The 16,457-nt window shown below is 47.2% G+C and overlaps 7 protein-coding genes across 7 annotated transcripts; 3 read left to right on the top strand and 4 right to left on the bottom strand.

Moving 5' to 3' along the window:
• Nucleotides 1–200: 200 nt before the first annotated feature.
• On the top strand, nt 201–1,993 carry lys1 (Homocitrate synthase, mitochondrial; the record flags this gene model as incomplete). Its single annotated transcript, XM_031145109.1, has 7 exons — nt 201–300; nt 348–562; nt 619–699; nt 751–818; nt 870–1,464; nt 1,513–1,719; nt 1,775–1,993. The coding sequence occupies 7 exons, from the start codon at nt 201–203 to the stop codon at nt 1,991–1,993; spliced, it is 1,485 nt and encodes a 494-aa protein (XP_031009862.1).
• Nucleotides 1,994–3,100: 1,107 nt separating this feature from the next.
• On the bottom strand, nt 3,101–4,123 carry LHYA1_G000114 (uncharacterized protein; the record flags this gene model as incomplete). The annotated part of the gene is made up of 2 exons (XM_031145108.1): nt 3,101–3,888; nt 3,955–4,123. The coding sequence occupies 2 exons, from the start codon at nt 4,121–4,123 to the stop codon at nt 3,101–3,103; spliced, it is 957 nt and encodes a 318-aa protein (XP_031009861.1).
• Nucleotides 4,124–5,919: 1,796 nt separating this feature from the next.
• RSB1_1 (Sphingoid long-chain base transporter) lies at nt 5,920–6,945 on the top strand (the record flags this gene model as incomplete). The annotated part of the gene is made up of 1 exon (XM_031145107.1): nt 5,920–6,945. One exon carries the CDS (start codon nt 5,920–5,922, stop codon nt 6,943–6,945), a length of 1,026 nt encoding a protein of 341 aa, XP_031009856.1.
• A 748-nt stretch (nt 6,946–7,693) lies between these two features.
• Nucleotides 7,694–8,477, bottom strand: amdhd2_0 (N-acetylglucosamine-6-phosphate deacetylase; the record flags this gene model as incomplete). Its single annotated transcript, XM_031145106.1, has 2 exons — nt 7,694–8,158; nt 8,256–8,477. Coding segments are annotated over 2 exons (687 nt in total), but the record flags the coding sequence as incomplete, so codon positions are not given.
• A 591-nt stretch (nt 8,478–9,068) lies between these two features.
• Nucleotides 9,069–13,089, top strand: mug190_3 (Meiotically up-regulated protein; the record flags this gene model as incomplete). Its single annotated transcript, XM_031145105.1, has 5 exons — nt 9,069–9,362; nt 9,412–9,822; nt 9,869–9,900; nt 10,051–10,476; nt 10,596–13,089. 5 exons carry the CDS (start codon nt 9,069–9,071, stop codon nt 13,087–13,089), a joined length of 3,657 nt encoding a protein of 1,218 aa, XP_031009858.1.
• Nucleotides 13,090–13,783: 694 nt separating this feature from the next.
• LHYA1_G000110 (uncharacterized protein) lies at nt 13,784–14,344 on the bottom strand (the record flags this gene model as incomplete). Its single annotated transcript, XM_031145104.1, has 2 exons — nt 13,784–13,841; nt 14,142–14,344. 2 exons carry the CDS (start codon nt 14,342–14,344, stop codon nt 13,784–13,786), a joined length of 261 nt encoding a protein of 86 aa, XP_031009857.1.
• Nucleotides 14,345–15,277: 933 nt separating this feature from the next.
• Nucleotides 15,278–16,168, bottom strand: COX11 (Cytochrome c oxidase assembly protein, mitochondrial; the record flags this gene model as incomplete). Its single annotated transcript, XM_031145103.1, has 3 exons — nt 15,278–15,321; nt 15,374–15,824; nt 15,878–16,168. The coding sequence occupies 3 exons, from the start codon at nt 16,166–16,168 to the stop codon at nt 15,278–15,280; spliced, it is 786 nt and encodes a 261-aa protein (XP_031009939.1).
• Between the last annotated feature and the right edge of the window lie 289 nt (nt 16,169–16,457).

Below are 16,457 nucleotides of genomic sequence, written 5' to 3'. Positions count from 1 at the left end.
CTCCCCCACAGTCGAAGCAAGCAAAGAGTCATAGGGCCTTTAAGTATCGGGAATCTCGCCTTTGAAATTTTACTTTTCCTCTCTTCCATATTTAAGAACAACCATAACTACTACCACCTCATCACACCCTCCCGTTCCGAAGACTTATACTTCAATTGAATCCCTCCTCTCTCCGCGACCGCCACATACAGCTACCAACTATGTGCCCCTCTTGCGAACCAGAGGCTGCCGCCAATGCCAATGGCAACGGTCATACCAATGGAACTTCTAATGGTACAAATGGATCTAACGGTACCAATGGTGAGAGTTACAATCAGTCTTTGCAGGAGCGTATCTAATAGTTCCAGGACACCCTGGTTTCACCGCCGTTCAGACCAAATCAAACCCACATCAACACCGATCGAACCCATACCAACCTGTCGGCGATTTCTTGAGCAATGTCAACAACTTCAAGATTATCGAGAGTACCCTCCGAGAAGGTGAACAGTTCGCCAATGCCTTCTTTGACCTCCCGAAGAAGATTGAGATCGCCAAGGCTCTCGATGATTTTGGCGTGGACTATGTGAGTCATAAAATATACAAAGGTTTTCGAATTACATGCTAATGTGGAGGAATCAGATCGAATTGACTTCACCTGCTGCATCTGAGCAATCAAGGCTTGATTGCGAGGAAATTTGCAAGCTGGGATTGAAGGCTAAGGTTCGTGGCGTCCTTTTCCGTACACGGCGCTCAATTGCTAAAGTGGGGTAGATTCTCACCCACATTCGATGCCATATGGACGATGCCAGGATCGCAGTCCAGACCGGTGTTGATGGAGTGTAAGTACTGAAACTCGCTATCGTGGATCTCGCTAAAAAAAAATGCCTAAGTGACGTTGTCATCGGCACTTCTTCATATCTTATGGAACACTCTCACGGCAAAGACATGACCTACATTACAAACACCGCAATTGAAGTCATTAACTACGTCAAGTCGCATAACATCGAAATCAGATTCTCCAGCGAGGACTCTTTCCGATCAAATCTCGTGGATCTGCTCTCAATTTACTCCACCGTCGACAAGATCGGTGTTAACCGCGTCGGTATTGCAGACACTGTCGGTTGTGCATCCCCAAGACAAGTCTATGACTTGATCCGGACTCTGCGTGGTGTTGTCAGCTGTGATATCGAGACGCATTTCCACAATGATACCGGCTGCGCCATTGCGAATGCATACTGTGCTTTGGAGGCTGGTGCCACCCACATCGATACCTCAGTATTAGGTATTGGTGAGCGAAATGGCATCACCCCTCTCGGTGGTTTAATGGCGCGTATGATTGTTGCCGACAGAGATTATGTTATCGGAAAGTACAAATTGCACAAGCTCAAGGATATTGAGGATCTTGTTGCTCAAGCCGTCGAAGTCAACATTCCATTTAACAACTATATCACTGGCTATTCAGCATTTTCGCACAAGGCCGGCATAGTTTGTTGTCCCTATTCTCGTAATGTTTCCTAGCTAACATGTTTTTAGCACGCAAAAGCGATCCTCAACAACCCTTCAACGTATGAGATTATCAATCCGGCGGATTTTGGCATGACAAGATACATCCACTATGCCTCGCGTCTAACCGGATGGAATGCTATCAAGTCGCGAGCGAACCAACTTCAAATCGAAATGACTGATGCACAATACAAGGAGTGCACAGAATCGATCAAGGCGCTTGCTGACATCAGACCTGTAAGTCTAAAGAGTTCAGATATATAGAGATAAAAACTAATATGCTCTTGCTTAGATCACGCTTGATGATACTGATTCTATTATCCGAGCTTTCCAGCGAAATCTCAAGCTCGGAAAGACAAAGACCGCTGATCTGCTTCCTAACATGACTGACGAAGAGCAAGCAGTGCTGGCTAAGAAGGAGAGGCAGATTGATATCCCTGAGAAGAGGGAGCTGGATATTGCAGCTGAGATACCCCTTGCCAAGAAGGCAAACCAAGGTGTTACGGCATAAAAATTTTGATTTCAAATTGGATGGCCAAAACAATTTCTTTTTTGCATTAGCATCAATCCATCTGGGGATTGCATATCAGGCATCTAAAATCTGGGCAAAAGACGTCTAAAAGTGGATCTTCGGATAAATGGATGCATACTTTCTTTCGCTTTTCCAAAACTCGGGGATGGTTGGTTTGGCGTTTTTTGATTTTTATAGTGAGCTAGCGCGGCTGTATGATAGAATAATGACTGCGGCAAAAATGATCAACGGGGAGATCTTATTCTATCATATCTATCTGGCTGTACCAAACTGCGGTGATGTGTCAACTACTGTGTTTTATAGCCTTCCCCCACAGAAGGTCTATTAATTATGAACCCCTAAGAATCTTTATTATGCTTCCCTATGCTGGACACAAAAAGCAGCACATTACTCTCATCATCAACTTAGAATAATGCCCCACGCTACCTGGCACATTATAAAGTGCGTGCCGCTTGTTTTCTCCACCAGGAGGCTTCTTCTCTTTGTGAGACGGACGGCCGTAAAACACTATAGGAGTTAAAGTGTGATTGATTGATATCTGTGTTTTACGGCCGTCTCACACAAAAAGCCTCATACTCCTTATGCTAGGTAGAAAAAAGCGGCACGCACTCACTATCATACTCTTAATGTGTCACACCACCTAGCACATTATAAATTAGTGCCGCTTATTATATTCACTACGAAGGCTTCTTCTGTTTATGGAGACGGCTGTAAAACACTGTAGGAGTTAAATCGTTTTTGTGAGTTACTTTGCGGATGGATGATGTGTTGCATTAATAGTGGTGGTGGACGCTGAAGCACAATATATCACAAGTATGCAATCAATGTCCTTGGTTTGTGAGCGCTGATTGGGGCCGGCTGTGCGCTTTTTTCTGTCGAGGCTGTGGAACGCGGCTTTTTCTTGACAGGAGTAACTCGGTTTAAATCAGAGGCTGGTCGATCATAAAGCAAAGGGAGAGAATATGGCAAATCGCTGATAGGCTCATTTATGTGTGACATGAAGTTTGGGACGTAGTAGCTCAAGGGCATAGCGAAACTTGATTAGAGGAAATAGTTGGTATGCTTGCAGACTAAGGCACTACAAATCTAATTACCTCTCACCCAAGCACATACCCCTAAAACAAACACACAAGCCATAGCATCCCCACTAACCGTCGTCCAAATCCTCGAGTACCTCATGACAAGCTCCAGATACCCCTTATACGGCTCTGGCAAAAACCCCATAACCATGCCCACAATGCCCGCCTGCTGCGTCTTGCCCTTCTCCAACATAAAGCGGCTACTCTGCAAGAGGACCTCGGCCGTAGCGAAGATCCAGAAGAAATGCACGCTCGCTGCACTGACTCCACTCTCCGCGAACGCGAGCCCGCTTCTTTCCCGCTCGATCTTCGTTCCGGAGAATGTGGTGGTGAACGCGATGTAGAGGCCTAGCGAGAGTGCGAAAACGGCGTGCACGATTCGCCAGATATATGCGTAGGGATCTGCTTGCTGGGCTGGACTAGACATGCTAGGCATACCCGGGAAAGATGGCATGCCGTCTGCTCCTTCGCCGGGCATACCGCCGCCCATCATCTGCTGCATCATTTTCATCATGGGATCTTCACCACCCGGTCCCCCCATACCACCCATGCCTTCCATGCCTGGGAAACCTGCAAATGGATTTGGGTTTCCGCCTGCACCTGGAGGCGCGCCGCCCATTGCTGAGGGGTCAAAGCCTAGCATCATTTGTCGGAGCTGGTCATCTCCCATGGACTGGCCTCCTGGGGCGGGTGATGCGTTTGGAGTGCGGCGGGTGCGAGCGGGTTCGTAGAAGTGTTGGGATATGTCTACTTCGGCTGGGTCTGCGGTTGAGGCTGGTGGGGGAGTTGGTGCATCTATTTATCGCATCCCAGGTTAGCTAGCTATACTTTAGAGTCATTCGAGGATGCGATTATACAAACCTCGTTCTACTCCTCCTCCAAGACCGGAAATCTTGTTCAGTCTTGCTGAACCTCCTGCCCGGATCTTGGCTTCTCGTCTCTCTTTGCGGATTCGTGCCTGCTCAGAGACGCTTGAGGTTGGGGTATCGGCGCCTGGGGATGATGACGGGATTGGGGGGATGTCTGCCATTTTGGGTATGTTAGGTATGTAGGCAAATATTACTGTTGCGAGATGGTAGATGGTGGCTTCTCGTTTCACTTTCACAATTTCGAGGTGAGGTTATCAACGGATATATTTAGCGAGGCCAGAACGTCTCGCCAAGAATCTTTCCTCCTCCAATTTTTCCTCCCCCTCCTCCTCCTGCTGAATAATTGTCAGAGCATACCCCTGACTTTTAGACAAAGCGGCACTGACTTTTAATGCTCCAGGCCGAGTGGCACATTCAACAGCTGCCATATTGAGTGCTGCTTTCATCCATCCCGAGATCTCCATCTACAACCCGAAATCCCTGCAAGGCAAGAATTTCAGAATAAATATGGCCGTATATCGAAAGCCAATACTACGGCAGTACTTCTTTGTCCTTATCCATAGGTTCTTTATCATTGGGAGGTGGAGGTGCTTCCCAGACCCTGTTTAAGTCTCCTGGCTCTAGCTATTAGACGTGAATTGTTTTCACAGCATTTAGTTTATTGTTCATTTTCTCAAGTTGAAGAGTTGAAGATAGTCCTACAGAGTCTGGCACGCTCCTGCAAGTAGATTCACTTCCCAGTCGTAGTCTCGTCTGAAAATTCTCTAATGGGACAAGAATTGTGATTGAGGCTTTGGTCGTTACTAAAGCTTGTTTGGGTAATTTGGCGATACTCGAATATATTCTGATGCCAATAGTTCGATTATACATTCTTTTGCAAGGTCTAAATATGTACTCTATTTAGGCTCCAGTTATCGTACGTTAGAGTTGGCTTGGGTGTTATAATTCTTGCAGCTGTGTCACTTCACTCGCTGTGTCAGAATTATAAAGCCACGCGAGGGCGACGCGATGACGGTCCGTGTTGGTGCGAGAGATTTGCGAGCCGCTGATTTGCGCCTTGGCAAAAGCTTCAAACGTGTCAGCCTCGCCCTCTTCGCCAACCTTCTTTTTACCTCCCCTCTATCGCTCGTATCTGCAGTAGTGTCTTGGTATCGTTGTCTGGTACGAAGTACGGAGCAAGCAATTGCAATATTGAAAGAACTGATCGAGTCATTTCACAAGCAAGGCTTGGGCTTGAGAAGCCACACCATCTCTCGCAGTCTCCCTCCGACATTGAGATCATCGTGGGAGCCTCTCATAAACATTATTTGTTAGATAACAGAGCGCCACTTTAATCCTACTTGAGTTAAGACTCTAAACGTTCCTCCGTTGCTGACCATATGTACTACGCACGTATTGATGCATGGCAAGCCAAGCCTATCCCTGTCAAAAGATGCAGTCCCTGGTTGGAAACCATCTGAAGGATCTATTATTATTATCATGGATACGCCCTAAGGTAAGTAAGCTTCCGCAGTAGCATTGCGGCTCGTCTGAGGTTGCAAAAGAAGTTTAGTGAACGAGCATCAAGGGGTGGAAAACGAGGGAGCCAGTCAGAAGTGCTTATTAATCGGCGCCGTCTTCACTCCGACCCCCGCGAATTCGTACGCACGGTAACCGGTACCAACACCGCCTACTTCGCGTGTGAATGCGCCGCTGTAAGGACGTAACAGCGTAACAGCTAAGTATCAGAATACTTCAATCTCACTTGTTGTGATAATATATAGTCTCGGCGCTCTGTTTGACTTCATCTTTCCTTTCACCATTCAAAATATCCAATCCAGTTCTCTACCTCATTCATCTAATCTCATCCTCATCCTTCTTTACTTGTTGCTCTCGCTTCGCTTCCCCTATTAGCAACCAACCAATCAAACACTCACTTCCTTTCAACTCTCGACTCTCATCCTCGAAAACTTTCAATATGTCCAACTTGACACACCAGTTCCCAAATGGAACTTATTCTAGTGGCAGCAATGCTACTCTTGCCAACAATCCATACCTTTGTACCCTCGAAACATGCGATTTGTCCATGTCGAGTTTCCTCTACCGTCCAACAGTTGCCGGAAATGCGCTCTTTGCTGGAATCTTCGTTGCCTGCATCATCGGACAACTCTTTCTGGGCATCAAACATAAGACTTGGGGTTACATGGTTGCAATGATTCTTGGCCTTGTCCTTGAGGTCGTAGGATATGTTGCTCGCGTCATGATCCACAACTCACCATTCGACAATAACAACTTCTTGATGTATCTCGTCTGTCTTACTATCGCACCGGCTCTTCTGACAGCTGCTATCTACCTCTGCCTCGGACGCATCGTCCACGTTTACGGCGAGCACCTATCTTACTTCAAGGCCCGTACCTACACCGTCATCTTCTGCACCTGTGATCTCATCTCCCTCGTCCTGCAAGCCCTAGGTGGTGGCATCGCCTCCTCATCCAACGATCTCAGCGGCAAAAACCTGGGCAAGAACCTCATGTTGGCAGGTCTGATCTTCCAGGTCGTCTCCCTTGTCCTCTTCGCTCTCTGTGCCGGTGACTTCGCGCTCCGTGTCATGAAGAACAAGTCCCGCTGGAATGTCAAGTACATCGATATCGTCAACTCCCTGCTCTTCAAGTCCTTCCTCGTTGGTCTTGTCGTCGCTTCTGTTACCATTTTTGCGAGGTCAGTTTACAGATGTGCTGAGCTTGCCGGAGGTTTCAATGGTTCACTGTTTACGAGTGACGAGGCGCTCTTTATGGTGCTGGAGGGTGCTATGATTGTTATTGCGACGACGTGTTTGACTGTACTGCATCCTGCTGTTGCGTTCCAGGGCGCCTGGCATGAGGCCAACTTCCAGTTCCGCACCAAGAAGGGTTTTGTTGATGGCAAGCACCAGAGAGTTAACAGCGACGAGGAAAGCCAGAGTGGAATCGAGATGGGGCAAGCTGCTCCCTTTGTTCGGAAGTGAGTGCTATACTTGACCTGTGGGAGTACAAATGGAAGCGGGTTGGGAGTGGAATAAGGATAGGGATAAGTGGTTGTCGATGAATGGTTTGTTTTGGATTGTTTCCTTGATTTTGAATACCCCGAAGAATATCTATGGTGGAACATGGAGTAATCATGAGCGGATCTATAACGGTTGGTCTGGAAATTGGGTTGAGAGGTAGATACTATATTAGAGGATGAAGGACTTTTTTGTCCAATATACATATTTGCTCTGCCATCTTTTTCGTGGACCATGATTTTTACGAGGGTTTCACTTCCAGCACAGAAATATTTTGCAATACTCTCTCTAAGCTGTCTCCAAGCCATTCTCGTACACTAACGATCGATCCATGCGGTGATTGGGTAGTTCGTAAAAAATAGAGCGGGTAAGCGTGCTGAATACTAAATACAGTAATAACATGAGCAAATTTACGTGAGTGAGAGATTGCGTTTCGGTTTCAAGGATTTCTGTTTTAGGAGGGTCGTGTTACTAATTTGAGATGAATAGTAGAGTGGCAGTGAGATGGTTAGGAAATGGGAAGTTGGGAGAGGGGAATGAACAACCCGCCTGCGCCTCAAGTTGAGGCACAGGCTGCCCTGGAACGTCCACTTTTTCAAATCAACCAAGCGAGGTAGGGCATTAACGACAATGGTCACTTTTGAGGAGTGTCTAAAAGGATGCGCTGTCATTCTATTTTTCAAACACCATCCAAGACCTGTTCGCCTAAGATTCAAGTCTCCTTGACAGTTCCATCATCCTCGAGAATAACGAAGTCGCCTCTCTTTCCAACCTCCAATTTGCCACGATCTTCCAGTCCCATAGCGTCGGCCACATTCTCAGTAACACACATTACGGCATCCTGCAACTCGATACCAGCCCACTCCATCAGGTTCCTCCCACATTCATCCAGGCCGATGCATGTCCCAATCAGGGTCTCAGTCCCCTCGATGGTCACTTTGTTTCCTACCTTGACTTGGTTGAACGGGACCTGAGCGTGGCCTGGATAAATACTATCCGGAAGACCAGACAATTCGATACTATCAATGATGAGTATACAATGGCTAGGAGAAGAACGGTAAGCCATAACAACCACCCTCGGGTGGAGATGGATTTGGTCTGCGATGAGACTGAAGTATGGCGGCTTGCGCTCCAATATTAAACCTATAATTGTTTCAATAACGCTTTGGTTGGTGATCTACTGGAGGGGAAAATTAAGTCTTATCTGCCAGTCCAGGCTCTCTATGATGAAGTGGAAGCATCGCATTGAAAGTATGGGTCAGAAGGTTGGCAACAGCTTCCATGCCTTTCTTCCCGACCTCAGAGGTGGCAGCGCTGTGGCCCATTGACACATGAATTCCATACTCTTCAGTCAAAGTCTTAATATGATCCAGAGCTCCAGGCAACTCCGCGGCAGTTGTAGAACTGAATCGGGGTCCGGTTCCTGGCGTCCATGTTCGTGGATGGCGATGGTGATGGTGATGATAGTACCATATAAGTTGTGATAAAAACCCTGGTCTGCTAAGACTTTTGAGGGGGAGCTGCTCGGATTAGGAATGGTCTTATAAGAGGGGGTGGTCTTATATAACAACTTATACGGTAGTTCGGCATATCTGCGGGAATCGCGAATCAAATGTGCCCACTATTCATGAATTCCTTGAAGAGGACATGCGATAAGCGGCACTCATGGCTGCAGATCCTTGAATGGCGGGCAGCTGGAAAAGGGGAGCCGCTTTACCTTTTCTCTTATAGAAAGAGCGATCGCACGTGCATTTCTAGCTGGGTCCACAGAACGCGGCTCGTCGCGTCCCCCATGACATCATCCAGCCTTGAATCCAGCTTCCGAAACAGCAAGCAAGGTATGTATAGTACTAGGTGGGTATGTACAAGTCGATACGATCAGTTTCGCTTTCTTTATTTCTTTCCTTCTTTCTCCTTTCTCCCTTTTTTGTCTTCAATTACAAGTCGTCTTACATACCGCAATTGAGAAATTCTTCTCTAATCCACCGGTCTATGTGGACTGCTCCTGCAGTGAGAATCAACTCCTTTAAGCCGCAAGGACCCACAGCATACAGTTTTCCCCAGCTTGAGCGACACCAGCTCTCAACATGTCGAATGATCACAAGAAGGGCCCCGGTGGTCATTATTCTGCCACAAATCCTATTCCAAACATACAGAAATTTGTTGAAAGCTTGGACAAAGACAAGAAGGGTCGAGATGCAAAGCTTGACGAGCAGACGAGGTCCAACCCACCTAATAGCAGCGAGGCAAGAGATCACAAACAGGGCAAGCCAAAAGGTGATGCCAGTTCAAGAAAAGTCGTCACTGACCCTACAACCGGGAATGAGGTTGAGATTGAAGACGTCAATGCGGAATTCATGAAAGCTGCGGATAATCCACAAGTTAGTACTCTCTAAATACTACTTTTGAAACCCAGCTCATTCCATATAGCTCTCGGTACCTAACGCCAATGTGAACAAAGACACCCCTGTCAAGACCGAAGCAACCCAGTCTGGTGGGGAATACCGAAACAAGCAAGATATAACCGCTCCTCCAGACCCAGTAGAGCCTGGAAGTACCTCAGATGTACCCATCAATGGCGAGAAGACTAATATTCTGTTCCACCCAACTCCTTCCGTTAGTTATGAGCCGATGTATGTTGCATTGGAGAAGAGAACGGCCATACTTTGTGCTGGGATCTTGATTGCAATTGTTGTGCTGGGAAAGATGTTTGGCGGAGCTCTTTATGGACTCATCCCACTAGGCATGTGCGTGTCTTCAGGAGTATTCCTGTCGATGAAGGAACTCGTACGACATGGTCGAGAAACCGAGTGGGAGAGTGAAAAAGAGCGTGGCAAGATGGTAACTACACCCTTTTAATCACCAAACAAATGACTGATATGTTCAGGCCACTGCAAACCTTATTCCGGAGAGCGTAGAGTAAGTGACCTTCTCGGAGGGATGTCATACTTTAGAAGACATGTGCCAAGAGTCGATTACTCTCAAGCAAATGTCTCACCCATGTGGAACATCATCTAAATTCCAGATTATACTATACCAGGCAATACTGACTCCAATATCTTGACGTAGGTGGATGAATACCTTTTTGGGTGTAATGTGGGGGCTTATCGATCCAGACATGTTCGCATCCGTCGCCGATACCCTCGAAGATGTCATGCAGGCTTCACTTCCCAGTGTAATTGAGAACGTTCGAGTTGCAGAAATAAATCAGGGAAATAACCCTTTCCGAATCCTCAGCTTGCGTGCTCTTCCAGATGGGCACGTTAAAGATCTGAAAGATGATATTCACAAACATAACGAGCAGGTTAAGGACCCGCAAGAATTGGCAGCTGACGAGGAGGGGGGCGATTACTACAATCTCGAGTGCTCCTTTGCATATCACGCCACCAAATCTGGAACCAGTACTTCTAACAGGGCCAAGAACATGCATATGCAATTAGTCTTCTATCTTGGCATTAAAGGTTTATTTGGGGTACCATTGCCTATCTTTGTTGAGTATGCCTATTGATTCCCTTGCCTCAACTGTTAGCCCACTTCTGGGTCCTAGGCCTGGAACATTTTAATTGAACTGTACAAGTTGCATGCATAAGCAGATGCTGACTTTTGATCTCTAGGCTTCAAGGACTTGTTGGCACAGTTCGATTGCGCCTTCAAATGTCGCCTGAGCCCCCTTTCTTGAAAGCTTTGACTTTCACGCTCATGGGATTACCAAAAGTTCAAGCTGGGTGTGTGCCTATGCTAGAGACGGGAATTAATATTCTCAATCTTCCTTTGATCTCAAATTTCGTCAATTACGCCATTGGAGCCGCGGCCAATGAATACGTTGCTCCCAAATCAATGACTCTTGACATGGGAAAGCTGTTGCAAGGTGACGATATCCAAAAGGATGTCGAGGCCCTCGGGGTCTTATGGATCAGAATTCACAAGGCTACTGGTCTCAGCAAGCAAGATCGTCGTGGTAGTGAAGGTGGTGGAAGCGATCCTTACATTACTGTGAGCTTCTCGAAATATGGGAAGCCCATGTATTGCACCCGTGTCATACAGGATGATCTCAATCCTATATGGGAGGAGACATGCGCACTCCTAGTCACCCCTGATCTAATCAAAGCCGACGAACAACTCTCGATGGAACTCTGGGACTCCGATCGATCGTCTGCCGACGACGTCGTTGGCAAAGTGGAGCTTTCGATGCAAAAAATGATTCAACATCCCGGAAAGATGTACCCTCAGACATCAAAACTCCGTGGCATGCATGCCGACGATAGTATGCCTGGTGAGCTTCACTGGGAGGTTGGTTACTTTGGAAAGCCACAATTTCGGCCGGCCATGCGGTCTCACGGAAAGGACGTGAATCTTCCAGATCAGCTCATGGATAAGAAGGAACTGCAAGACGACAAAGGCAGTCTCGACAATGCAGAGGAGGATGCAGTGGTACATACGCCTCCAGACCCACTCTGGCCGAGCGGTATTTGCAGCGTCGTAGTGCACCAAATCGTCAACCTTGAGCTCCAGAACCTCAATGGTAGTGACGGCAAACGTAAAGGTAGAGAGTTTGAGCCCGCTCAGGAAAGTGGCGAGAATAAGGAGGAAGAGCACAACACACTTCCGAGCAGTTACTGTACAATTCTATACAACGATGAATTGGTAAATTGTCACTCTAATCTAAAAGCACAGAACGCAATTGTAATAATCAGATTACAGGTATATCGTACTCGTTCCAAGGTTGTTAGTAGCAAACCTATTTTCAATGCCGGTACCGAGCGATTCATTAGAGACTGGCGGTCGGCCATCATCACCGTAGCAGTCCGCGACCAGCGCATGAGACAACACGACCCGATACTCGGTGTCGTGCCCTTGAAACTCAGCGATATTCTCCAAACCTCCTCCCAAGTTACGAGATGGTATCCTCTCGATGGCGGTATCGGATTCGGACGTATCAGAATCTCTCTCCTGTTCAGGAGCATAGAAACTCGCCTGCCACCTCAACAATTAGGCTGGGACGTAGGCACTTTCGAATTTACATCTAGCAAAATCCTTGCTACGGGCTATTCCGCAAACAGTAAACTCAAGATGAGAACTGGTGGCAGCAGTAGCAAGATCTCAAGAGTACAGTGCAAAAAAACCGAAGAGGGAGATGGTGTATTCTGGGATATTGCAAAGAACGACGGCAAGCACAGTGTTCGCCTTCCCGTAAGATATCGATACAGATCCCCCATTATTTTCGAATTCCATACAGCCAACAAACGCAATGCAGATGCATATGCAGTCATCTGGCTCCACCATTTTGTGGATAATGAGGAGCAGGATGTCAGTATCCCGATTTGGAAGACGGATAAAGGTATGAGGTTGACGCAGAACTATATTACCGAAGAGAGCTTCAAAAGTATCCCGGATCTCAAGATCGAAGAAATAGGCCGTCTACAGTTCCGGGGCCGCTTCAAGGCTGGCACTGATGAGGACCACAGCCGCTTTGTCACTGATAATGACTCACGTGAGACGCAAGAGACTTGGGAAGCTTGCCACTCCGAAGGCGTGCGTGACCGTTATGTCACAAAAGAACTTCCACCGGCGGTACAGGAATTACATGATCAGTCACTTACTCAAGGCCGTGACGTATTGTCCCAAGCCGATGAGTCCGAGAAGAAGAAGTGGCTGTCGAAAGATGGCACTGACTGGAGTGGTGCCTTTGGGAAAGACCCCGCTCAGTACATCGATCGGCGTGGGGCAAGAAAACAGGAGAAAGTCGAAGTGAATGAAGAAGTGACTGATGATGAGGATGATTCTTCGGGGTCAGATTCTGATGAGAGTGACTTGGGACTTAATGATGCTTCTCACAACAACGAGTTTGGAAAGGACGAACAGACTAATGGTGAGAGCGAGGATGCTGTGCGCAAGGCAGGCACACCGCAAGCGAAAAATCCGATAAAGCAAGTTAAGCAGTATAATGAGGAGAAAAAAGGTTTGCATCGGAAACAGAGAGGTTTGATGCAGTGGAAGCCGATGAGGAATTTGGCATTTGCGAAGGATGAGGCGAAGTTTGTTGTCAGCAGGACTCTGAAGAAGGGTAGTTTGCAGGGTAGGCAGCCGGACGTGGAGACGGAAATCTGAACAGGCTCTATATGATTTATGAATATCACGAAGGTCTAAAGTGGTCTGGGCAGATCGGTTTAAGGGGTAGTAGCATAGCATTGCAACTAGAGCATAAAAGTCACAAGGGGCTCACTTACAACTTGGTAGTATATATTTCGTGGGATACAACGCGTACGAATGAACTAATATCCTACAGTCCTGTTCATGCACGTTTGATTTCAATGCAATGGTAATCCATGCCACGTGAATCCATATTCCGTCAAAGCCAACGATATCCATAACAACGCCATGCATGCCATGCAAAACACACATTTCTCAACTCCAGAAGGCCAGGCCTAGGGCGGTCATGTGAATACCCCAAGCTATGCAAAAATCCAACGCTTCAACACCAAATGCCTCTATGTAGATAGCGAAAAATGCCCCATGCTATGCCATGCTATGCCATGCCGTGTCATATCCAGATAAACAAACGCCAATTCAAACCTTATCCACAGCATTCCATACCCTGAAAATGACTCGTCACACGCCAGTCAGGTATGATTATACCACTTTCTCAAGCGCGGCTGCCTCTCACCCAGACGCTGCATATCCAGCATCCTGCGTCCCCTCTTATAGCACCGCCGATAGCTGATACCGCAATCGCCACAGGAGTCGCGGTCACCCGCACCACTAGCGCGGTTGGTGTATTTGGCGCATGCGCCGGAGCAGTAGTTCATGTGTTGTGGTATGAAGGGGCGGAGGTGGTAGTGTAGTTGGCAGTGTGCTGGATACTGTGGGGGATTTGGTAGTTAGTTGGTTGGACTGGGAGGGGGGTGGGGGGTTGCTGTAGAGGGAAAGGAGACATGTACGTAGAGGACGGGACAGCAGTGTTTACAGCTGTTTGGGGAGATTATTGGGTGCGAGGAGTCTGGTGCCCCTGTGTTGAGGGGGATGCGTGGGGTGGGTGGCTTGAGTGCGTTGAGGCTGTAGATGAATTTACTGTGGGGTGTTAGTGGAAGTTTATGGAGATATAAGGAGGATAAGGTATTGAACCTGGGGGGGAAGGAGGGGAGAAGAGTCAGGTGACGTACCTTGTAAGAGAAAGACAGATTGAGTCAATCGGGTTGAGGTATTCGAAGAGCTTGAGTTGGAGCTCTGGTGGAAGTGTGAAAAAGGGCGTTGTAACCTTGGGCGGCTCCTTTGATGCGAACTCCAGCATCTTGTTCACGATGTTATCAGGTGGTCGTAGCGAAATCATCGTGTTGGGTGGTTCTTGTTGAATTGTATTGGACATGTTGTAGAGGATGATTTGCATTGAGGTCCTGCCTTGCTGCAATTGATAGACCGTCACTGTGAATTGGAGCTTGAAGTATAGTTTTATACGATGTGAAAGTAGCTGGTGGAGAGCAAATGTTGAATCAAGAACGTTACACGGTCAGCCCTGTATAAGTAGAGGCTGGCCTTTATTGCCTATTTCTCTGGACCCGCATCATTCAATAAGGCTGTGGGAACACTCAGACGGCGGGCGCTGCCTATGCTGTCCAGAAGAGTAATGTAAGACATGTGACTGCTGATTTGTATGGAACTGTTATAAAGGTGAGGCTGATGTCGAAATGTTGATCATGAATTCGGGCTGAAAGTATGTTACATAATCAATTTTGGCCGGCCACCAGGGCTTGATATTTAGTTTGAATTTGTTCTACAAATTTATGCAGTGCAGTATGTTCATTGAAGATGTATAATAGCTCTCATATGCTATTTAATGTGAATAGTAGACTGGACCGTTAGAGTACCGTCACCTTCTTGTCGCGGGACAAGGAGTTTCCACAACCGAGAAAGGTACAACTTTCCTCGGTACAACTCCCTGCCCCCTTACCCCAAATCTGTAGAGGCAATGACTGATTCTTGAAATCCAATATATATGAACAAGATATGGAAACATAAAAGAGCTGTAACACACATATACTAATACATTAAAGTAAAATGTACTGCGAGACAGGTGGCAGCTAATAAATTGGCCCTGTGCTTGCTGATACACTGCATTCAGAAGTGAGCGTGAATATTTCGAATGCCTTGAACTGGCAATTCAAAATGACCTACAATTTCAGAATATATGAAGCCAGAGAATCGTTTCAGATTGAGCAGAAATGTATCTTTATGCGGTCTTCACCTCAACCAATAACTCCGCCCAATGCAAATGCTATGCTCCCATATTATACATATACATTTACGCCATCGGTTTTAAATGCCCATTTTTATCATATCTCGCCTCTGTTTTCGGTCAGTATATTTTCATAAATCGAGACAAAATCCAGCAACTTACTAAAAAACGTATAGCTCAACGTAACCTGCTCAATCCCCCTCATATTTGGGTCATTCGCAAAATCCGGATCGATATAAAAGAACACCGGCATATCCACCGTCTCCCCAGCATTCAACCTCTGCTCCTCGAAGCAAAAACACTGAATCTTCGAGAAATACTGCGCCACCTGTCCAGGCGTCACGCTATACGTCGCCACCCCAATGATATCCTCATCAGACTTATTTGTCGCGGTATAGAACGCCAACGCAGTCTCACCAGGCAGGACTTTCACCTCGCGCTGCTGCGGCGTAAATTTCCAGGGCAGGACGTCGGATACGGAGCCGTTGAAAGTTATGCGGATGCGTTTGGCATTCGTGACGGGCTTGAGGCGCTCCGAGGGGTCATCACTTTCCGCCCCGCCGTGGCCGGGGGCTTTTATGGGTTGGCCGCCCCAGCCTGTTGTTTGGCATATCTTGCAATCCATTGTCAGCGGCTTGTATATGTAATGGGGTGATCTGTACAAACCATCTTGTACATGGGCACGGAACCGTAGGAAAAGGCTACAGTGCCTAATATGATACTGAGGGTATAGTATAACGTCGAGCTGTTCTTCGTCTTGAAAGGAGCGCGCAATTGCTCCATGGTTGGCGCTACATTTTGTCTGGGCTTCGAGCTATCGGAAATGGCTCTTCGGGTCGAGGGATTGAAGAAAGGCGTAGACGGTTTTCGGCGCGTGGATTTTGTTGCGCAGGATGAACATATCCAGGCTGCATCTTTGCGGCCCAGCCGAGACCATACTCGTGGAATCGCGTTCATTGTATATTTTTCTCTTGAGTGGTTTGGCTTGATATCTTACGTTTTCCTAACTTGGACATCTGGTGGCGGAAGAAAGTCGGTCCGCTTTCCCCGGGGTAGCTCCGCTACGCTATAGCTTCCGCGGAGAATGACGATAACTGACCATCCATCATCAATCATTGTTCCATTGAATAATAATAATCAATCATCAGTGTGAAAAGCTGCTTTCAGCTGCGAACTCCGACATATTTCCTAAGATCTTACGAATGCAGCAATATTTCGGGATTTGCTCTTCAATAGGTTGATGACG

This window comes from Lachnellula hyalina (assembly GCF_007821495.1).
Source record: "Lachnellula hyalina strain CBS 185.66 chromosome Unknown contig00001, whole genome shotgun sequence".
In the NCBI taxonomy this organism is placed as follows: Eukaryota; Fungi; Ascomycota; class Leotiomycetes; order Helotiales; family Lachnaceae; genus Lachnellula; species Lachnellula hyalina.
This window is presented reverse-complemented; position numbering and strand designations above follow the sequence as displayed.